The sequence below is a fragment of the Vigna unguiculata genome, chromosome 10 (assembly GCF_004118075.2).
Source record: "Vigna unguiculata cultivar IT97K-499-35 chromosome 10, ASM411807v1, whole genome shotgun sequence".
Lineage (NCBI taxonomy): Eukaryota > Viridiplantae > Streptophyta > Magnoliopsida > Fabales > Fabaceae > Vigna > Vigna unguiculata.
In genome coordinates, this window is record NC_040288.1 from 22,768,188 (window position 1) to 22,793,066 (window position 24,879).

A 24,879-nucleotide genomic window follows, 5' to 3' on the forward strand; every position below is an offset into this window, starting at 1 on the left:
CTTAACCGAAAAAGACAAGCATTTTGTATAAAAAGCAATACACATAGCTAATTTTCATTTTATTCTCCTCTCAAGTATATAAAAGATTAATTAATACAACAAAGCATGAAATGACCTGCATTAACCCTTCCATACTCTCCCATTCCCTACACCATCCTCCTAGTTCAAAAAGAATGCCCAAATGCAGGTAACTTGCAATTATTTTTTGAGCAAGCTAGCCAGCTCTCCTTTCTCATACATGGAGCTCAATATATCACAACCGCCAACAAGCTCACCATCCACAAAAATTTGAGGGAATGTGGGCCAGTTGCTATAGTTTTTAAGTGTTTCCCTCAATCCGTAGTTATACTCTTCATCCAGCACATTTACACTCTCATAATCTACTGCTTCACTTTCGAGAATGGCTATCACTCTCTGTGAGAATCCACATAATGGTGCACTTCTAGGGCCCTTAATGAATGCAACTACCTTGTTTTCTTTAACCAAGGTTTCAACGAGGTTCTCGAGAGGGACAGTTAATTGCACGTGGCGACCAGGTGTTAATCGCAGATCAGGCTTCCTTTTAGGTGGTTGCCTGACCCAAGTGGCATTTCCTGATTCATTGCCAGGTGGAACTTTTCCACTGACTTTTATGTACTCTTCCATCCAAGACTTCCATGCTTGGGTTAGAGCTTCCCTGTCTGGTTCCTCCACTAACCCAGCCTGCAACAAAAATTTTCACCAAGAAAAGCCCACCATCAGCAATGTATTTTAAGTGGAAATCTTTTCAGGCCCACTATTCCATGCTTAGTCATATTAAAAACCTTTCAAGAACAGCAAATTATTATGATGCGTTAAACGAGAAAAAGAGTTTTCAGGAGATCATATTATCATATCACCTCCAAAACCGTTTGTCGTCTGTGCTTTTTAGTCTACTTTGTGGTCTTAGATAATTTTAAAAAACAAAAAGAAAATTACACAGATTGTGATTTACGAGCTAGTATTAGTATGATTACTCTGATCATTTGTATGGTTTTCCATTTCTTTAATCGAAGTAGTTCATGGAAATGAGTAAATCACCTTTCTGAAAGCTCGTAACTCAAATGGTTGAACAGAAATGGCAATATTATGAAAAAATATTAGTCAAGGTTGGAAGGAATGATGTTCCTGGTTCATGCAACTCCAAACAAACTACACATGAAAAATTGCTATGAAGCATCTAAACATCATTGTGAACCTCTTCTAAATTATATTACAAGGTTCCGTCAATACTGACCTCATCCAAACTAGATCACAAGAAACCAAAAAAAAAAGTACAATTTATACTACAGTGCTCAAATTGTAAAACGAAAATCTGAACTCTCAAGCACTGTTTTACGTGGGTTTAATCTTGTGCTGCACATTCTAAGGGATCATGTTCGTGTAGAAGAAATTTTATTCAATGAAGAAAAAGTTCTTGTATTAACACAAAGCACTGAGATGATAAACCAAAGTAAGAAAACGAAGAAGGTTAAAAAGGATGGGGGCAAATGAGTGCACTACCAAAAACAGTGAAAGGATGAAAACAATCAGTTGGAGTAAAAATTATTTCATCTAGAATGGCCTATCAATCAAACAAATAGGAATGCAAAAGGCTCTAAAGCACAATTATCAATTCGTTCCTATACACTAAAAAACAAACAAACTAAAAAAGGAAAAAGGTTCTTTGACACTACATCTTTATTCTACATTCATTTGACAATTGGGTTTTATAATAAAATATTATATTAACATAATAAAAATAAATATAAATAAAAGATTATAGTAAAATAATAATTTGTGAAGTTCTAATTTGTGTGCAAGAGAAAAAATAGAAGTGTCAAAGTAACATTACGCCCAAAAAAATACCATTATACATTTTCCCTTTTCATCATTTGACCGGTACTTGGTAGGTACTATGCTTCAAGTTTCAACTACTTTTCCTGTTTGAAATGCAATTTCTGAAATTCCCAACTTCAATCATTGAGAATAGGAAGGTAACTAGCTAAGGGACATTTGTAAAAATCAATTTCCTTTCTCTTACATTGTATTCCACAAACCACAGTCCACATGTCTATTACTAGCTTTCCCCCACGGAAATACTATTCAAGAAAGGAATTGCTAATTCCATAGTACTGCCACTATGAACATTAACGTTGGCTTAGTTAGAAACTTCATAGTATTGAGGAAAAGTTTCAATGTTGTCCAATACTCCACAGATAAAGGAAGGGGGAGGCAGAAATCAACGTCCATCAGGGTATTTTGTTTTCCTTGTCTAGAAATGGTGTTAAATAACGTTGTTGTGCTGATTAGCACCTTGTCAGCACTACAAGGAAGACTTAGTAAACATACTACTATGTATGGATTCCCCATTGTTTTAACCATGTTTCGGGATTAGGTTGTGAAGAGAACAGGGGGAGAGAAAAAGTTTTTCATTTCGGGAAAATATTCTCTAAATAATCTTTTTAAAATAAAACAATAAGTGATAAATTAACATAAAGTTAAAAGATATTAATTTTAATTTTTAATGAATGAAAGTTAGAAACCACCATAAATATGACTATCAAAGTAATTATTACAAAACCAACAATGTTATAGTATACGGCAATCTATGATTGACTAACCATGCAAAAGAACTTTACACTTCTCATTCTAATTAAATCAACATAATGTGCAAATCTTTATTGTACAATTCCCTTAATTTGAAAACAAATCTTTCTTGTACAACTCTCTTAATTTAAAGTAAAACAGTTGTCATCCATCCTCTCCTCCAAACTTAAGTTTCCTATCATAGTCTTAGGACAGATAAACTTCTCCATAAGTACATCTAAGAAAAACAATAAAAAAAAATGAAATAAGTTTCCCATATGTTGAAATTAAATACGCATGAGCTAAAATCCATCTTTTAGAAAAGATAAATGAAAAAAAAAATCTACAAATTAGCTTATATATTATAAGCTTATATTATAAGTGGAAAAAATCATTTTTGTTTTTTTTTTCTTATTTTATTTCCCTATAAATAATTATGAAAAGGTTTATCTGAAAGGATCCTCAAAATCATAAAATTAAAAACCTCTTTGTCCAGGCTCAAAGCATTTCACAGGGCTATAAAGTACTTCAAGGATATCTATAGTTTCTTTTTTAATGGCCAATGCTAATTTTATCTCCAATTAATAAAGATATAACTGGATTTAGCATCAGTCATAATCAAATAACCAAAGGTTACACCACACAAAACGAACAATTCTCCTAGTCATAAGAATAACCAATTGAAAGTTTCTTTTCACACTCCCTCTTTCTCACACACTTTACAATTCAGAACCCAGAAAAAAATAAAAACTAACCTTAACGGAGCCACACAGCTCCGGCACCGATTTCCAGTGCGACGAAACGCTCGCCGCAATGTTTCGCGACAGACCGATGAACTGAACCTCGCCTACCTTGTCGTACACGGCGTAGACGCCAGCGCCCGACGGCAATTCTCCGGCGGGGCCGTCGTTCTCAGGCGAAACCGTCACTGCCTCCGTTTCTTCAAGGCTTTTCACGGCCAACACCACCACACGCATACGAGGCTTCTCTAAAACGTAGGGTTTTAGAGAAATTGGGCGCGCGTTCGTGGCGGGTTTTGGTTGGCAATTGAAGGAAAGGGTAGGGGTATTTTGGGAAAAAGAAGAGTGTACACGATGGAAGGAGAAAGATTGCAACGAAGAGAGATTGAGGGAAGCCATTGACGAACGATGGCAATGGTGTAGTGAAAAAGAAGCTAACTGTTTTGTCTCAACGAGTGAGTGGGTGCTGCATCAAAGCGGATACATTTTGAGCCTAAGCCAATGCGATTGGGGCTATTTCTTCCACACCCCACACCTTTTTTCTCCCACCCCCATAATTTAAGAAAAATATTATACTACCATATTGTTTTCATGTTATTTTCTGGATTAGACTTTTTAAGAAGTATTGAATTATCCTTTCGACTTATATAGCTTGAAAAACAAGATAATTCATGATTATAAAGCTAAATAAGTTTTTATTAGATTATTTGAGAAAAGTGTACCTTTTGTCATACATTTTAGAACATTTCTTTTCTTATTTTAGATTCATAATTTATAATAGGTTTAGTCACACGGTATCCAATTGGGTCCTATATTTTGAAAATTTGTTTCAATTTGATTTTTCTGTTAGGACATCAGTGATTATGTTAAGTGTGTGTCACGTATTAGTTTGTGATTTTTTTTTAATTTTTTTTTTAATTTTTTTTTCTTGAAAAAATAGTTGACATGTGTCAAATTAGGTTGTCACGTGTCAGCTTGTATTTTTTAAATTTTTTAATTTTTAAATTAAAAAAAACTACCATGTGTCAAAATATGATTATGTCATGTGTCAATTATTTAAGTGAAAAATCTCGATTTGGTCCTTGTATTTGTTATTTTGTCTCATTTTAGTTCTAATCTCTTTTTAAACTAAAGTAATTTCATCTCTATCAAATTGAGACCAAATTTAAATTTTATACCAATATTTCATCTCTTAATTTTATTTAAATTTTTAACCAAATGATATTTCAATTTATTTAATAATTTCTAAACAGCTTACATTTCAATTTATAAAGTTTTTTAGAAATTATTTAAATAAATTTTTTAAATAAATTTCAATATTAATTTGGTTAAAAATATCTTATAATAAAAATATCATTATATTATTGATATAAAAGTTAAATTTGGTCTCAATTTGGAAGGGATGAAATTACTTTTGTTTAAAAAGAGATTAGGACTAAATTGAGACAAAATAACAAATACAAGGATCAAATCCAGATTTTTCACATGAATAATTGACACGTGGCAGAATCATATTTTGACATGTGGCAGTTTTTTTTTTTTAATTTAAAAATTTTAAAGAATGAAAAAAATCACAAACTAACACGTGACAAAACCTTAATTTGACACGTGTCAGTGGTTTTTTCAAGAAAAAAAAGTAAAAAATTTTAAAAAAATTTTAAAAAAATTTTAAAAAAATCAAAAAAACCACGAGCTGACATGTGGCACACACTTAACGTCGTCAATGATGCCTTAACGAAAAGGACCAAATTGAAACAAATTTTCAAAATATAGGATCCAATTGAAATAACTTTGAAGTTGAGAACCCAATTGAGATTTTGTAACGAAAACGGGAGCTTCCGTGTGATTAAACCTTTGTAATAATATATTTTGGGGTTAAATATGTTTTTGGTCTCTTAACTTTTCATGAAAATTGTAATTAGTCTCTCTTCAAAACTTTGACCCAATTTAGTTCATCAACTTTGAAATTGCATCAATTTAGTCTTTTTGAGTAAATTTTGCTAAGTTGATTTGATGTTTCAAATGTGTTTTTCGGTTAACATTGAACCGAAAATGTATCAAATATTGTAAACAACTCAAGTGCAAGTGCTATCATGAAACATCAAATCAACTTAAAAAAATTTGGTTAAAATGATCAAATCCACGCAGTTATAAAATTAAGAAACTAAATTGGTTCAAAATTTTAAAAAAAGACTAATTCTAATTTTTACCAAAAGTCAAGATACTGAAAACATATCTAACCCTGTATTTTATTCTAGTTATCTATTGTTGTGTTGATTCTTTCCGAACCTAATAACCCAAAAATAATTCATTTGTTTTTGGTTTAGATATTTTTCAGCAGTTGGATTGTATTATTGCTTACCAATGAATTCTTAATGTAGACATAAACTCAAAAATTGATGATAGGGTGCACTTTTTTTAGATAGTCTAAATATGGTTTGTCAATTTTATAATTGCAATATTGTAATGAAATAATTTTGTTTTCGATATTATATAATCTAAAAGATTAATTCAATACTTTTAGAGAGTAATCTAAAATTTAACATACAAAAAAGTGTTATATGGTCTTCTTTTTAAATTATGAGGAATTTTGAAAGAAGGTGTGAGGATGCAAGAATAAATAACTTACATTAGGCTAAAGACTAATAAGAAAATAGAAAAATTCAAGAAATATTGTTATTAGATAATTGTTAAAATAAAAAATTTAACTCGTTGTAACATTTTTTTACTGGACACAAGCATTAAAAAGTAAATTAATAAAATTACTTAAAATCAATCTAAAGAATAATAATCAAACAAAGTTGATTTAATTTGAATTATTCCTAGCCGATTCAATTTGATTTGCATTCGAGACTTTGGAATCAAAGTAGACCAAACTGCAAATACATGTTTTTAAAATTCCTGGATAGGGAAATATGATATACTTGTAAGAATATGGTATCATGATGAAGTTTAATGCTAACGGCAACTGCTAAACTACTTGGTTTTCGAGATATAAGATTACGTCACAAAACACGTTAAATACGTTAAATATGATTAAAGATGATAATTTTAATATGATATTTATTTAAAATTATCAGAATTTATTATATAATATAATAGTTATAAAGCTGTCATTTCCATGAAAATAATAATGTGTATACTAAATATATTTTTAATTGTCTTAATATTTTGAAAAATTATCTTTTAAAGTAATTTATGATAATTTTATTATTAATTTACACATGGATAAATTATATTTACATTACACGATTTAATGTAGAGAAGTTTTGGTTCCACATGAGAGAAAAGTGGTTGGGTGAGTTGAACATGACTTTGATTATGCTTAATTTTATTTTGTTATTTATTTTTATTTAATTTTAAATGAAGTTGTGGAGGGTTAGTGCAATTGTGATATATTTTTTCGAAAGTAATACTTTAACAAAAAAATTAACAAAGTTGACAAACCGGCGTGACAACCATTAATTGTTTAATTTTTTATTTTGAAATAATTCACGTGGAGAGAGAGGACAAGGGTCCATGAATTTGAAGTTTGGCAGTTTCTTTTCATTTTCGTTCCACTCATTTACTTCAAAAGCAGTGTTTTTTTCATTGTAGCCTGCATTCCGTCTCAGCCACTTGTGAGTATTTTGTTGCATCTTCTTGGTTCATCATTTAAGTTTCCTTTTGGAGTTTGGTGGTTTTCCCTTCTTCTTCCTTCAGTTCTGCAACACATTTGCATCTTCCACAACCTTCCTCGTAGCAAGTGGCGGCTTTCACCTTCGTTTTTGTTGGTTGTGTTCCGTCCCATAAGGTCGTTTTCGTATATTGCAATTCAGTGTCTTCGTTCTTATCTGCGAGATTATCCATCCTCTTTGTCTTGGACATCATGCACTCCCAAATGATATGTTTTTTCTCTGTCGCGCCTTAACCCTTAATTTAGTTTGGCCACGTGGGTTTTTTAGGCGTTTTAGGGTTAGTGGGATTTGTGCATGGTCTATACAATTTTCATTGTGGTTTGGGTCTGATTAGGCGTAATTAGTGTTTTACAGGTTTGGGAATCAAAGCCATTGACGAATGTCGCCATTAAGGGAGATAGTCATTTATGGAGGTTAGTTTATAATTTTTGGTCCTGAAATTGTGCGGTAAATATTCAATGTTTGCCTTTTAAGTTCAGTTCGATGTGTATATAAATGGAGTGCTTTGTTTTAGTGTTGCAATGAGTTGTGTATGTTGGTGTCGTGGTCACAAATAAAAACATGCTTCAATAAGCAAAACTGCTATTTGTTATTGAAACTTACAAATACAAGAAAAATATTAAACATAAAACGATGTCTTTCATGTTTTATTAGGATGACAACTTCATTTTTACCCTTAATTTTGACTTTCCTATTTTATTTTCTTGTGTGTAAATACATTTGTGTTCTGTGTTTATTTACTGTTTTGAAGTTTTAAGTAAACATTAAATTCATGTAAATTTCATTTTATTAAAAATTCATCCATATCATATTTGTTATTTCCAGCGCAATGTGGTGATTTGGTTTTCAGCAGGTCTATGAAACCGGGAATTGGGAAATAGTCACTTGTGAAGAATTTTAATAAGTGTGCTTATTTCTTTTTTACGTCTCAATAGTTAAACGGAAGTTATCAACACTGTTAGAGAAGACGGTAAATTTGAGTTTATTCAAAAATATTTGATATTATATGGAAATTTTTTATCTGTTGAATAAAAAATTACTTCTTATTTTGGGACAAGTTTATTTATAGATTCAGGTGCGTGAATTTGTTAAAACAAAATACATTGTTGAATTGAATGGTGTACTGAGACATATACATCGTTCAAAGCTAGAAGGTACACCTTTCAATTGGAAAGGGTTGTGGATATCTTGAAATCGTTGTTGAGGGAGGTAAAAGTCTAAATCTTTGTGTTTGTTACGTCTTTTGAAGTTTTCATTAGTACGGTGAAATTAATTTGTGTTTTATTTTGCAGCTTTGGTTGTGAAGCATCTTTCCTTAGGTCCTGTTGATCGGGTTTGTTGTTTCCCTAGAATTTTGGAATGGCCATCTCTCACCATAAGGACAACAAACATTGAGTTCACATTTGAAAATAATAAGGTTATTTATGTCCACCTTCAATTTTTGTGGTTCAGATTATGTTGAAATATTTGTTATGTTTAGCTTTAATCATATTTGGTTAATCTATTAATTTGTAGATTGTTTGGAAATGGTCTTTAACCGAAGAAGACAAAAGAAAAGCTATTTTGAGGATTGCACTGAATCTCTCTAAAGGAGGCACGACAGATGAAGGTGTTGATGATGTTGGAGGCGATAGAGAATGTTCCCATTTTGTAAAATAGAAATTGGAAAAAAAAATAGTAGGCGCATTGGTAACTTGCAGGCAGAAATTAAGAAATTGTGTGAAGATTTCTTCAAATGTTAAAAACCTCACTCATCCCCTTCTAAAGTGAGTGTAGATGAAGCTGATAAGTTCCATTGTCAACCGAATCCAAAGGAAAGATGTGACCTAGCAATTGTTCCCGTCTATGAATCAAAAACAATTTCATTGGATTTGGTTAGGAAATTGTTATACACAAATGTGACATTGCAACTGCACAAATACAATGCTTGGTCTTTTATTAAAGTTGTAAAGTCTCCAATTTCTTCATTGGTTTAATTTTGTGGTGTCCTTATTTAATTTATGCTTCTTGATTGTGAAAATAAATGGACAACTATTGTGCACAGAGGAGTGTAATGGGTTGCGACTAGGGATGTTAAAAAAATTCGTACCCACGGGTATCCACGAATAAAACCTGCAACGAATAGAAAATGAATATTGTAAATGGATATCTGCGGGTAACGGGTACGGGTATTTTTAATACCCGTATGTTAATGGAGCGAATACGGGTACCATAGTATCCGTACTCGTGGATACCCATACCCGCTATACTCTAATTTAACTTTAAAAAGTAAAAAAACATTATTAAAATATTAACATATTGATTTTGAATGAGTTATTTTGTTATAAATTAGTTTTAAAAAAATCATTTCTTTGTAAACTGTCATGCAACACTATTTAGATGGGTTATTTGGACTTTGTTTGAAATTTATGAGTGTTATGTATTTTATTTTATTTGAATTTACGATTAAAATATGTTGTTAAATATTTATTTTAATTTTTCTGTAAATACCCGCGGGTACCCATGAATATTAAAAAATTATGCGGATACCCCGTATAATGGATACCCGATGGATGTATGGCTATGTTGTTTGTGGTGAACACTTTCATGTACACCAAAAAAAGGATGTATGGTTCTGTGAAGCGAGTTAATTTCAGTCTACATTATGTAGTATAATTATTGGTCCATAAAGTGATTATATTTGTAATGTCTTTTGTACTGAATCCTTATTCAATAATTTGCTTTTTCATTAATGCAGACCATGCTTATTGAAAATTCTAGTAAGAAAAGGAAGGATAGATGTGTGTGGACTACAAATGACTACATGAATTTTCTATACACTCTATTAATTTCATTGGAAGACATATTGAGAGTTGACTTTATAAGTGCTTTATGGTGTTTTGTAAGACCCAAGAAATTCATATAAATAATAAAGTACAAGTAATGATGGGTTGAAAATAACCTAAGAGAATTTCTTAACAAGTCTTAGACAGGAAATAATACTAGCTCAAGTAGTTGGGAGTACTTAGTTGTGTTAAGAGGTTTTGGGTTTGAGTATTGTGTATGCTATTAGTATGTTTATTTAATTGTGTTTTATTTTGCAAATGTATTGTGAATGCGGACACATGGCTTAAGGTTGTATGTGCGTGTGAATTGACATTAATCATGTGATAGCTTGTTGGATGTGCATAGACTTGATGAGTGGAAGGGTGTGAATTCAAACCTCGGTTAGGATGAGTTATTCTTTTTCATGTTTAATATTTTTGCTAAAGAAGGAAAAAAACCAAGAAACTCTAGAGCTCCTCTAAGAAACCAGAAGGGCAATGTAGAGGTCGTTGTTGTGGAAGTAAAAAAACACAATTTAAATGGCCATTAACATTTAATTTAATTAAATTCGTTTTAATGACTTTTTATTTAATTTGGATTGGAAAATTGGGGAAAAGGAGAGGTTGAGTGGAAAGATAGAATTCGTGAGTGTGGCAGCAAGAGAGAGAGCATTGAAATTGCATTTTTGGGAGAGAAAGTAAACACTGAAAAAGGGGTTTTAGAGTGGGAACAAGAATTGAAGCTTTGGGGACGAGAATCTAGTTCTTTATTTTTGTTACTCTTGATTTTGGTTGTTTAAAATATAAAACTAGATGATTATGGTTGCGTTTTGTTGAGGGTTTCTTGATCTGTGAACTGCCATTATCATTGAACGCCATATCTTTTATATGCCTTGTGTGATGATGATAGTATTGTGTTATACGTGATTTTTTGTTGCTCTGTGTAGTCCTTTTGGGACTCATTTTCTCGTTCTCGTTACTGGTGTAAAAACGTGTAAAATTTCAAGAGAATGAGGGGTGGTTTACGTTTAGGTGAATCTGTCGTGGTATTGTGCAGGAGTTCTTTTAATTTGGACTTTCATTCAAAATATTGAATTCTCAAAAGAAAAAAGAAATTGATGGGATGTTGCTTTAGGGTGGGGCCGTGTGGACTTGTTCTCTTTCCATTAGAAAATTCATAAAATATTCCATGTAGGCCCAAGAGAGAAAACTTTGCTTTTTCTTTCCTCATTTATATTGCTCTAGTGGTTGGTGGTGAATAATTGGCCTTTGACTTTTAATTGTTACATTTCTTAGGCTATTTAAGTGATGGCATAACCATGGGGCCCACGTAGCAATTTTTTTTACTTACTTTAAGCTTTTGGTGGTTTGGTGTGGTTCTTACGTAGGTGCATGGTATGATTTCTTTAGCCATGGGTCCCACTCCTTATTGGAGAATTGTTTATTTAGTTGCGGGTCCCACTTCCTTTTAGAAGTAGTCTTCTTTGTTTTGGACAAATCACATTACGTGATTTGTTAATTTTATAATTACAGTTGGGTTATCTTTAGGTTATGAAGTGATTAAGATTGGAAGGTGGTGATATTATGTACGAGGGTAAAAGTTAAGTATCCAAAATTGTTTAGAGGGATATAAGTTATATTAAAATATATTTAACATTATATTTTTGTCTCATAAATATACAATTAAGGTGATTAATATGAAAATGTGGTTTTAATATTTAGGATTAGTGCTTTAGTAAATTTGTTATGTGGTGGCATAAGAAAAGTTACAAAGGCATGTTTTATTATGTATTGACCGCATGTAGTTGGATATTTAGGTTGTTATTTTCTTATATCGTTCTTGACAATGGAATAATTAATATATGTATATATAAGAAAAGTAAAATAATATAATTGGTAATCAGGAGTGTTACCTTTTGATATGAAGAGAGATTCACGTAATTGGATAATTGAATACACTCTAAATTAAAATAAGATGCAGCGATATGAGCCACAAACATAGGGGTCCCTAGACGCGTGGCGCCTAGCGATAGGGGATTACCACCAGGCAGTCTAGAGCATGTTTTCATCTGGCAGCGCTTAGGCAATGCTAGGCGATAGTGTAGGGGCAGAGATCTATTGCAAATGGATTTGCATGGATGATCTTGTTGTCTTGGTCAGGGATATGCTGGATTAGTTACGAGCAGGGAGGTTCGTAACGGAGATGAGAGATGTGTGATTGATGTGGGCGAGGAGGTTTGTATCTGTTGTACTCTTATGTGGGGATACGAGCGGGGAGGTTCGTATGTTCTGTGCTCACACTTAAGGCTGCTATGAGCGGGGAGGTTCATAGTAGGTGTTCACGCATGTTGGACTACGAGCGGGTAGATTCGTAGAGTTGGACTACGGGCGGGGAGGTCCGTAGAGTTGGACCACGAGCATGTAAGTTCGTGGAAGCATGATAATCCCTAAGGACCAAGGTTGTGAATGGATCTATCTCATATAGGTCATGAGATTGGGGGGAACATTATAAAGAAGTCAATAAACTCAAATTAGCTAAGATAGATTGGGTGAGGGTAAATTCTTATTGTGTATTGATTGTATTATTTTTCTTTCTCAGCTCACCCTTTCTGTTTGTGTTTGGCGATTATCGTGTGACTTGTCATGCGGGAGAAAATGTGAATCCAAGTGAGAATGCCGATGCATAGTGACAGAGCGAGGCAGACGATAAGGGATTTTTCTCTACGTTTTATTTTCATGCATTTTGTAATAAATTTTATGATGTTTTTCTCTATTATGAACGTGCAATAAAGATGGAGCAGTGTGATTAAACTGCAGCGACATAAGTTTTAAATTTTCCCACGCTTGGGAACTTTATATAATATTTTAATTCCAAAAGAAATTTTGTGATATATGCTTTATCTAGTAATATCCATCAAGGGTGTTACATGTTTTACTCTATCGTATTCAAAATAGTTTTTTAATTGGTGTGTTTCATGTTACTGGAAGCAGTTGTTTTTCCCAGTTGTTAATCAAGACCATTGGTGGTGTTACGCTGTTAAATGTGAGACGCATGAGATTTTTATCTTGGATTCACTTGGTCACAAATGTAAAGGTCGCAAGAAGATAAACAACTACTTTGTAAGTTTTGATAGTGATATTTTCTTATTTTTTTAATTTTGTTGCCTTGATTGGACAATAATCACATGGTTGTTTTAATGTTTTGCAGTCCAGTAATGTCGTACATATGTTTTCATTATGGTTAAAGGATAGTGAGAAGACCTTGTCAACTTTTGAAGTTCATCATGAAGAGGATGTACCCATACACATGTGTAAGTAGATGGATTCTTATATTTGAAGTTGGGGTTTCTACATTTTTTAACCATATTGGATTGGTTTATGACTTCAGCTACTCACACTGTAGGAAAACTTATAACAAATGAAGGAGCAATATATTTGTCAGTGGATTATGGATGAAGATAAAATCCACAAAGACTTTGAACTTAAGCACTTTACTATTAAGAATCATAGTCATTAATGTAAATAGTCTGTAGTATATGGTAATGTTGTGTTTTAATGACGTGTGTATATTTAGTGCACCACATGTTTTTGTTTCTAAGTTGTTGTGCGAAGTAGATTATGAAGGGTGAATTATTGTATGGCTATTGCAATTATGTATTGTGGTATAACAATTTTGTGGACAAATTTTGACTTCTGTGAAGTACATAAATTTGATATATTGTTATCTATATTTCACAGATTTAATACAAAATGTGACCCAACCAAATATAGATGTTCAATAACTACATTCCTTTTTGTACAAAAACTTTAACTGCGTTTGCCACTTATTTTTACTATGTTTGGTAAATAGTTTTTCAAAACCCTTTTTAATCATTTTCTTGTCACAGACCATGTTTTTTTATTTTATTATTCTTATTCTTATTCTTATTATTATTTTATTTTACTATTATTATTATGTTTATGATTATTATTATTATTATTATTATTTTATTTTACTATTACTATTATTATTATTATTACTATAATAATAATTATTATTTATTATTATTATTATTATTATTCTTATTCTTATTATTTTTATTATTACTATTATTATTATTCATTATTGTTATTATTTTATTATTATTATTATTATTATTATTTTTTTTATTATTATTAATATTAATAATATTTATATTATTTATATTATTCATTTTATTATTATTATTATTATTATTATTATTTATATTATTTATATTATTCATTTTATAATTATTTTTATTTTTATTATTATTACTATTATTATTATTATTATTATTTATTTTACTTTCATTATTGTTATAATTATTTTTATTATTATTATTTTATTGTGATTATTATTATTATTATTGTTATTATTATATTATTTTATTTTATTTTACTATTATTTTATTATTATTGTTATTATTATTATTATTATCATTTTTTATTTTATTTATGATTTTTTTATCATTATTATTGTTTTATAATTATTGCTTTATTTTATTATTATTATTATTTCCATTATTATTATTTTTTGTTATTATTATTATCATTGTTATTGTTGTTGTTGTTATTTTTATTATTATCGTTATTACTGTTTTATTGTCCGTGCGATATTATGGGACAATGGTTATGTGTTCTTCCTGGTTTTATATATTGTTTGGTTGTCTAGGATTGTGTGTTGGGTATAACACTTTGTTTTGATGGTTTTAAGTGAATTTATTGTGATTCTCTGGGATGTATGAAAGCAAAGGTATGATTTTCATGTGTTGACATACAAGTATCAAAGAGGCATTCATGTGTTTGGTGGATATTGATTAGGAATGTGGATATTTATATGATATGTTGTTGAACATTGATTAGTGTATAAACATGAACTTATGTTATAGAAATTGCTTGTGGGAGGATTAGGTCCCTTAGGACCTAACTCCGATTGCCAAAAAGAACCAGTAATAGCGTTACTTGTATGGCGCATGGCAACATACAAGTGGTCCGCTAGGCTAACGAAAAAGGGCTTTGGGCAAAACCCGAGAGCTAGCACCTGGTGGTGCAGGGTGACCCGCCATGCGAAAGTTGTGAAATTGGGCTAAATCCAATTCTAGAGGGTTGGCGCCTGGCGGCGTGGGAAATTTTGCCAGGCGGTTACGCGAGTTTTAGACTTGGAATAGATTTCAGTGTGTTGGCGCCTAGCGGAGCAAGAAGTTTCGCTAGGTGGCCTGTGTCATTTTCACTAGGCGACGCTGAGGTCACGCTAGTCGACGCAGAGCATGTTGGTGGATTTGTTTAAGGATTGCTACAAGACGTTGTACTCTTTTAATTGAATATTGGTTTTGGAATTTGTTTTCATCTGGCGTGATTAATAAAGGTGAAAATTTTTATCGCGTTTTGAGTAAGATGAATAATTAAATACAACTATTTAATGATATCTTATTTTATTTTAATTAAATTAGTAATATCTGACCGGGATGTTACAAATTCAGGTGTTGTAGATTGGTGAGGTTTTGGAACCCCAAAGGTAAAGTTCTTAGGTTGTTGTGTGAAAGGTTGAGGCTTTTTAGGTTTTTAAAAACAAAGAGGTGAAGTTTGTTGGTGAATCTGTTGTATGAGAGATTGAGATTTTTAAGCGATGAAAAGGAAACGTTTTGGGAAGTAGGGTTAATGCTCCCTCCGAACCTGTTCTAGGAAAGGTTCATTACCAATAAGGACGTCGGCCCCATTTTTAATTGACATTAAGGGACATCGGGTTTCACCTCCAACGTCAATTTTGACATTACCAATACGACGTCAGAGTTTGGGCAGATGTCAAAGATCGAAAATAACGGACGTTAAAAGTTTTTTTTTTGTGTAAGTGTGGGTATTGGATCTCCCCAGACTGTGGCATGCATATAATGTGCAAAAAGAATTGATGAATGAATGATAAGCGATAGAGGAACAACCATGTTGTTAGTATTAAATCTCTAGATGTTGGTTGGAAAGGAGATGGTCTAGTCTCAATCTATTGCATACGACATATTACATACAATTTCAACAAAATGTTCAAAATGTAAGAGTTGAAGAGATAACTAATGAACATAGGTATTTATATTCCTTAACTTCCATTATGCAATATGAAAAATTCACTAAATGTAAGTAATTTTATTTATTACATTGTCACAAGTTATTAAATGAAATAACTCATCCTTCAAGCAAAGTTATTGGCTATAAGATCAAATACCATTGTTAAAATGGACTCAAAGATAGGACAAGGGTAATAAGTATGACATATATGACAACAACCGAATGCACAAACTTTATTTTGAAGGGAGCACGACCCTTACTCATTTATGCTCTTTTTAAGACAACATTTGAAAGGGAAAAAAAATCATAGTATGTTGAACAAAGGACCAAGATCATATGTTACGCAGAGCATTGGTATCCTGAAGATATCACTATCTTCCCTAAGAAAAAATGACAAATGAAATGATATACGTCATGTGTAAAGGTATAATCAACAAAATTTAGAGTTTGATGTTCAAAAGATCATCACTCCCCAACTTTGATGCCAACTTATGTCATAAACAATTAAAAAAAATGAATGATGATGTGATTATGCCATTTTCATGCTCTTTAGATATCTTGTCCCATGTCATCGTTGTTTCTTTGTATTGTCATCTACAACTAACAACATTTATTGCCTCAATCTAGTTCCTTAACAACCTTTACAAGATTTATGAGGTCCAATTTCATCTACTTGAAAATGGACATTATTTGTTTCCTCAAATGAGACCAAAGTTTATACTTGACCCCCTCATATGACGTCACAAATCAAAAAGATCAGTTGCTAATTGTATCCACAACATACAGTAAATATTCACTTAAATCTGCATATTGATCTATGGAATTTAATGCGAATTTAATTGGAATGCGGTCTTACGAAATTTTAAGAGCCATATAATTACAAAATGAAATATTAGGGGTCATGTAATTACAATATTAAATACTATAGGTGTTGGAAATTTTAAAGATATGAAATATATGATAATTATAAGAGAAATGTTATATGGAGGAACTTATTATTTTATTTTATTCATATACTCTCTCTCTCTCTCTCTCTCTCTATATATATATATATATATATATATATATATAAAACAAAATGTAATAAAATATTTACAATATCTCAATATTGATTTTCTAATTCTAAGATAATAACTAATTTGAAATATTGAAAGATATTTTTAAAAACATAAATATTCAATGTCAATATGAGCAAGTTAAAAAATTCTCTTTATTTATGATCAGATCAATTAAATCAAGGTCAGGTGCGTTCTTTATCCTTCATCGCATTTTACAAAATGGTCAATCAATAATTACATATGAACAAATTGAAAGTAGTTATCAAATAATTTTACGTAATTTTTTTTAAATAAAGTTACAAAATTATTGATCCAAAAATTTTTGCTTTTCAAATACGAATTTAAAGGGAATGTAAACTTAAATGAGTGATTACTTAAATTTCCATATTGTTATATTAAAGGTCATAATAAAAGTATTTATCCTTTTATAAGTGTTGACATTAACTTAATTACAATGTGCATTATTAACTCTCTTTTTTTTTTCAGTCAAATTTATAGTTTCATTTTCTTCCACTATTCCACAAAATATATAAATGTATAAAACTAAACATCTTAATCTCCACAAAACTAAACTTCTTAATTTCCACGCTATTCCTAATCATATATAAACCTTATATTAATTTATATATTTTAAATAAATATTATTTATAATTGCACAATATTAAATTTTTAAATTTTACAACTAATATTTTATATAAACAATTAATAATAAAATAGCAATAATTGTTTTTAACAAAAATCGCACCTTACAAAAGATTATAAATAAAAATATAAAAAATCTCTGTTGTGTCACTTCTATATGACTTCAGCTTAATCTACAAATACGTGGAAATCGTACCAATAGTATAAAACACAAAAAAATAAAATCAACTAGTTGATTCAAGTAGACATAGACTTGGATCTATGAATTCTAATTGATTAACGACATAATATAAAACATATAGAAATTAAAACCAACCAATATTACAGTTGATTCAAATCTAACTAAATTCAATTTTTTTAAAGCCTCATCATATTCAAGTAGATAAAAAATATAACTAAAATTACTTAAGATTATCACACAAGTTTATTCAATGGAAAATGATTTATTTCTATAGGTAAAAACAATCAAATCCGTAAAAAAATTTGAAGAAATAATTAATGTTGTTAACTTGCAGTTGGAAAATCAAAATAATGGTATTAGGTTAAATCCACGTTTTAAGTAACGGGTTGTTCAAAATCGCTTCCAAAGTGCAAGTTGTGAATAATAATGCCTTTAGGTTTCGTTTGAATAATGATTTGATTAGTGTTAGTTTTGTTAGTTGTCAACTTCCAAGCCTGGTGCCCAATCAGTTTTTGTTTGGTTGTTTAAGGGATTATTATGATAATTTTCATTTAAATGTTATCATTGTTTATAGTGTAAGGGAAGTTCAAGATTAGGTTTCATTTTTCTAACCATAGTTTTTGTATCAAGTTGGAATTATTTCATGAAATGTTTAAAGCCAAGACCTTTTGGGTGGTTTTCATTGATGAAATCTTTAACTTACAATTTTTTATTTTTTAATTAAAAATATTCATATATTTATTAAAATGGATTATGAAATTGAATGTTTTTATTTTTGGAGGAACTCAAAGTATCATTTTATTTTATTTCCATTTCATCTAATGTCAATTTTCATGTACATTCAAACCATATCCCTCACCTACTTTTATCAAATATTCCCAATTTTCAACAACTCTTTTTCTAACTTAAAGAAGAATACTCAATTTATTTTGTATAGGATAAAGATAGTTTAACCTACTTTTTTTTGACCCTCTTTTAACCCACTTCTTCATTTACCATTAGATTATTTATTTTAATTTTTTCAAATGATGTGATGTGATGATCTAATGATGATTGAAGTGGTGGGTTAAAATGCTAAAATTTTGGTACTCTAAGTCCATGATAGTCACGCTCCTTAAGTCACTCTATGGTCTCTTTCTCTATTGGGCTTTAATGAAGTACATATTAAGTTATAAACAGTTATAAACCATACTTCTTCCTTGTTTGCAATATCATAGAAGTCAAATAATTATTTCCAAAAAAATAAAAATATGTCACGATGCCAATTTTAATAATAAAAAAAATGTTCATTTTCCGTCACCATTTGTTATACCCGTGAAAATAATAAATTTCGTTAATTTAAAAAGAGCCTCCATTTTTTCATCATTACAAATAGACAAGTAGTTTTGTTTAACTTGATATTATTCATTAAATTAAGTAAATAACATAATTTTTAATCAATTTTAGAAAAAACATAAGTATGTCATTTTACATTTCCATTTATTTTTGTATATGTGATTAGATTATCTATTATCCACGAAATATCACCATCTAATATTATAGCTTACACACTTTTAAGATTATACATTATCCAGGTACATTACACGCTGATAATAATACAATAAACTAAAATTTCATTTAACATGAATTTATGAAAGTAAAAAAATATTACCGAGTAAGAAAGTGGTCCTTTTTTTTTTTTTATCACATACCATGTTTTAATTTATATAAATAATAAGCCATAAAATGAGAGACTAATTTCAATTCATTTATGTGACAAAATAAAATAAAAAAATATTTATTACATCCAAAATATTTCACATCACTTGAAAAAGAGTATTCATTGACTTAAAGTCATTTTCCGTTCTTCATCTGTACAGAGAATCGCTGTTAAGAAAAGTATAAAATGGTTTAGAACAGAAAAGGTTATAATTCAGTGTGATATAACAAAATGATGGTGCACCAAACAAAGTAGGAAAGTGCAAAGGAAGTTCTTTTTCAAGTGTTCCAAAACAATTACGTGTAACAATCAGAATGTTTCTATGACACAACAACATTTCCAAGACACATTCAACAATTGTTGTCAAATGTTTGTGCTTCCTAAGAAAAATGTTTGGTTCAGTTCATGAATATAGAACATTGAGAAAGACACAGGTGCAGCAGCAACACATTTTTTATGGGGCTTCTGTAGAACACAACCTGATAAAAGAAATTAAGTGAAAAGATTGGCCAAGAGGAAATAATGTATAAGAATAACTATAACTATTTCTCTAACTGTTGTGGACAAACATCATCTAACAGTTGGTATGAACAAATATGTAATCATGCTAAAACACAAGTCATGGAAGAGTGTGAATTTGAGAGATTCAACAAACCTTAAAAAACTATGTTCCTCATGGCCTACATAAGCATAGTGGTTGGATCAATATATAGCTTTCACTACATGGAAACATAGGACAAGTTCAAGATCATAACCTTCAAAATCATTACTTAACCTCCAGTATCCTCTAGCATAGATTATTCACATCCAAAGCATACTATGCTTTGACTTCACTCCTACTCAAAAAGCTTCTCAAGTCTCAACAATGTCACCATCATTCTGTTGTGATGTGTATTAGTTCATACTTTTTCTTCCCATTTGGTTATCTTTAATCCTCTCTCAACTCCCTTCCCATGATCCCTTCAGGGACAATGAAGCCTCTCAGAGTAAAGCTTCCTCTGCCAATCATTATCACCACAATCTGTGTTCTTCTCTTCATAGCAGTTTTGTATGCTGAGAGACTAAGTTTCCCTAACTCAACCTCCATTTTCAAGTTCAAAACATGTTCTAGAAAGCACAGCAAATCAAAGTCTAGTAAGTTTTAGCTTCACAGATTCCATAATTAATTATATATATCATATTATCTTTGCATGATTTGTTTCTCACCAATTTGGTTCTAACTCAGCCATGTCTCATTTTGTGATGGTCAATAGATGATAAAAAAAGTGAGGAAGTGTTTGCAAATGCCTCATGGACTGATGATAGGTTCGATTTTGACCCAGAAGAGTGCAATGTTGCAAATGGAAAATGGGTATTTAACAGTTCATTGAAGCCTTTGTACTCAGACTCAAGTTGTCCATACATAGATAGACAATTTTCATGTGTCAAAAATGGAAGGAATGATTCTGATTACCTCCATTGGGAGTGGCAGCCAGAAGATTGCACCTTGCCCCCGTAAGTCTCACACTTAACATTTTGTTTTATGATTAACCTATTCATTTGTTCTTCAAAATCATTTCGTCCAAGTGAATCTAAGTCTCACATTGAATAAAAATGATAAAATTAAGTATTTATTTATAAGGAAAAATACTCTTATTTATTCTTTATTTTAAGATTTTGAATTAGAAATGGTGTAAATCTCATATAAGTTATATATTTAAATCTTATTGATGTTGTATCTTTTCATTATTGAACACTAATACTTGAAAAGAATTTCTAGTGATATAAAGCTGCTACAAAATCGTTTTAGTGATGATAAACTACCAAGAAAAACTCTGTAGAAACTAAAACTTCGTAGATTTTTTGTATTAAAACTTGAACATAAAATTCAAAAAGACTAAATAAACCAAGTAATAGTTGAACCATGTCTTATTTATCTTGTACTTTATGTATCATTGAGGAGTATGCGCTACTAATGTGATTCACATTTTGAACTTACAACAATTGGTAGGTTTAATCCAGAGCTAGCCCTCAAAAAGCTTCAAGGAAAGAGGCTATTATTTGTAGGGGATTCACTACAAAGAAACCAGTGGGAATCTTTTGTATGTTTAGTGCAAGGTGTGATACCTGAGAAGAAAAAGTCAATGAAACGAGGGCGTGTGCATTCTGTCTTCAAAGCCAAGGTAATTACACAATGAATATCAGTAGATAGCACTTCATATATAGTGTTATCTATGCAACATAAAATCATTCTGTGTATGTTCACCTCTTAGCTTCAACTTTTAGACAATCGTGTAAATGCAATATAAATACAAAGACTGTTTATAGGATATTTCCTTTGAATTGAACATGTCAAATGTTGGATATCGCTTCAAGAACTAAGAAACCAAGGCTAATTCTTGTATTACATGTGGTGTTTGATTTAGGAATATAATGCTACCATAGAGTTCTATTGGGCACCTTTTTTAGTGGAGTCCAACAGTGACATTCATATCATAGGAGACCCCAAGAAGAGAATAATAAAAGTGGATGAAATCACAGAGCGTGCCAAAAACTGGACAGGAGTGGATATCCTTGTTTTCAATACATATGTATGGTGGATGAGTGGCCTTAGAGTAAAAGCACTGTAAGTTCTCTTTGGTGGATCATCATCGGTGTATAAGCTTTCATCATTGTTGTTCATGATCATTTCTTTCTGTCAAAATTCAGTAACATTTGATTTTTAACTAAACTTAGGAAAATGATTATGTAAAACTAAACTTTAGCTTAATTATTGCAGATGGGGTTCATTTGCCAATGGAGAAGAAGGGTATGAAGAACTGGATACACCAGTTGCTTACAAATTTGGTTTGAGGACTTGGGCCAATTGGGTTGACTCAACTATTGATCCAAACAAAACCAGGGTCTTCTTCACAACTATGTCCCCTGCACACACAAAGTTTGTCTATTTCTCTCTCAAACTCCATGCTTTGGCATATTCCATAACCAATAAAAATTCTTATAATATCAGTTGATTAAAAATTGTTCTACATTGATCTAATTCTTTGAATGATTAAATATATTTTTGGTCCCTTAACTTTTAGTAAAATTTAGAATTAGTTCTTCTGTGAAATTTTGGACCAATTTAGTTCTTTATCTCTAGAAATTCATGAATTTAGTCATTTTAATAAAAAAATTTGTTAAGTTTATTTGAAATTTCGAACGTGTTTCATTATTGTATTTGAGTTGTTTACACCGTTTGACATATTTTCGCTTCAATGTTAACTCAAATACTATCATGAAACGCGTTTGAAACTTCAAGTAAACTTAACAAAATTTAGTTAAAAGAATTAAATCCACACATCTCTAAAGTTGGAGGACTAAATTGGGTTAAATTTTTGAAAAATGACTGATTCTAATTTTCATTCAAAGTTAAGGAACCAAAAACAAATTTAATTCTTGTTTTAAACTACAACATGCATAACTGTCATCATCAGACATATGTTTAAATTCATAATTAACTGCTTGTTTGTCTGGTTTCAAACAGTTCAAAAGTTATCTTGATGGTAGAAGAAGTATAAGAGATAGGTCCTAAGTTTTATGTCAAGTGAATCTCAAAAACATGTTAGAAAAACCCTGAAGTTGTGATTCTAACAATTCAAATGTGATGTTTTCAGAAGTGCAGACTGGGGCCACAAGGATGGTATCAAATGCTTCAATGAGACAAAGCCAGTGAAGAAGAAGAACCACTGGGGAAGTGGGTCTAACAAAGATATGATGAGTGTGGTGGCCAAAGTGGTGAAGAGAATGAAAGTTCCTGTGAATGTGATCAACATAACACAGATCTCAGAGTACAGAATTGATGGTCATTCTTCTGTTTACAGTGAAATTGGAGGCAAAATTTTGACTGAGGAGGAAAGGGTCAACGCACGAAATGCAGATTGCATTCATTGGTGTTTGCCAGGAGTTCCAGATACTTGGAATCAAATATTTTTGGCAATGTTGTAACACCTTTTTTGGCAGTATTGGTGTAACAAGAGACATTTGCTTTTGTTTTTCCTGACATGAAGATGTCAAATATGTAAAGCCACTGTCCCAATTCATCCTTCATTAGCATTTCTATCATCTTTTGGTCTTTTCTTGACATGAAGATGTCAATTATATATAAGAAGCCATGTAACCACATTCCTCTTTCTTTAATAATGTGTTAATGAAAGGAAGGGAAAGATTGTAATGTCTTAATGAATCAAAACATTATAAGTACTTATATATAAACCAAACTCTGTATAACTATCATATTACAGTTAATACAGTTACAACATATATCCTTTGGATTATCACAACAATTAAGAGTTTTAAGATCATGACTTCGTCACTATTTTTTATTTGGAACTTGATTCTTGGTAGTTTTTGACTAACCATAAACGTAAGACCATGTTATTACCTAGCATAGATTTAAAACAAGTCGATGCTCACAAAAAGGTTGTCTCAATTGAGGGTCTTTTATAGCCTTGCTGAGTGATACGTAGGTAGTTGTTGCTTTCATATTAATTGTCTCTAAAATCACCTTCACAACATGGTTCTTGGACAAGTTCGATTCAAATATTGGGAAGCTTGCACCAATGATTGATAAATCATTAATACATGTTGTGGTAACATTGACAAGTTGCTAAAGTCGAGCAAGTTATTTGGTGAGATTTTTATTGTTCAATACATTTCATATTTTATTGTGTTGTATTTGTTTTATTGTTCCACTCACTCAAACATAATTTTTGTAGGATTTGTCTTCAATTTTTGCTAATTATGTAAAAAAAATGTTGATTAAAAAAATAGAGTTGATAAAAATATGTACAAATGCTAAGTGTGGATAAAAATATCTCCAAAAAAGTCAACTAAGATTGGTAGAAGATGGGAAGAGTTTTTTTGGATTTTCTATGGATTGAAGGAAGGTCGCCACTGCTATGCTGTGTTTGGATCCATATGAATATTGTTCATGCTAATGGAAATTGAGTTGTAGACGTGTTTGATTTTACTGATTTGCTCTTATATGAGAAAACAGATTTGCCAATGAAGTGCAGATTTTGGCACTCTCCAAAATGAAAAGAAATGAAAAGAAATGCATGAAAAGACAACTCATCACATTTAAATTACTTCATTATCTCTATGTATAAAAATTGATTTGTTTTATATATATATATATATATATATATATATATATAAAATAATTATATGTATATTATAATAATAGAATATATTATAAAGATAACATATATAATAATCTTTTATATATATATATATATATATATATTATAATAATTATATATATATATATATTAATAATAACTATAATCATAATTACTATTATATAATAAAATATATATAATAATTATATATTAATTATATATATATATATATATATTATGATAGTACTGTATATTATAATATATATATATATATATATATATATATAAATATAT

The 24,879-nt window shown here is 30.5% G+C and overlaps 2 protein-coding genes and 1 long non-coding RNA gene across 3 annotated transcripts; 2 read left to right on the forward strand and 1 right to left on the reverse strand.

Moving 5' to 3' along the window:
* Position 1: 1 nt before the first annotated feature.
* Positions 2-3,834, reverse strand: LOC114167432 (bifunctional monothiol glutaredoxin-S16, chloroplastic). Its single transcript, XM_028052521.1, has 2 exons — positions 3,342-3,834; positions 2-702 (listed from the first exon to the last, which is right to left on the reverse strand). The coding sequence occupies exons 1-2, from the start codon at positions 3,723-3,725 to the stop codon at positions 199-201; spliced, it is 888 nt and encodes a 295-aa protein (XP_027908322.1). The 5' UTR covers positions 3,726-3,834; the 3' UTR covers positions 2-198.
* A 3,623-nt stretch (positions 3,835-7,457) lies between these two features.
* Positions 7,458-8,927, forward strand: LOC114165498. Its single transcript, XR_003599721.1, has 3 exons — positions 7,458-8,212; positions 8,296-8,420; positions 8,519-8,927. It is a non-coding gene; the product is annotated as an uncharacterized LOC114165498 (long non-coding RNA).
* Positions 8,928-20,367: 11,440 nt separating this feature from the next.
* LOC114166529 (protein trichome birefringence-like 3) lies at positions 20,368-23,681 on the forward strand. The gene is made up of 6 exons (XM_028051279.1): positions 20,368-20,578; positions 20,698-20,938; positions 21,435-21,606; positions 21,850-22,049; positions 22,203-22,361; positions 23,080-23,681. The coding sequence occupies exons 1-6, from the start codon at positions 20,398-20,400 to the stop codon at positions 23,408-23,410; spliced, it is 1,284 nt and encodes a 427-aa protein (XP_027907080.1). The 5' UTR covers positions 20,368-20,397; the 3' UTR covers positions 23,411-23,681.
* Positions 23,682-24,879: the final 1,198 nt, after the last annotated feature.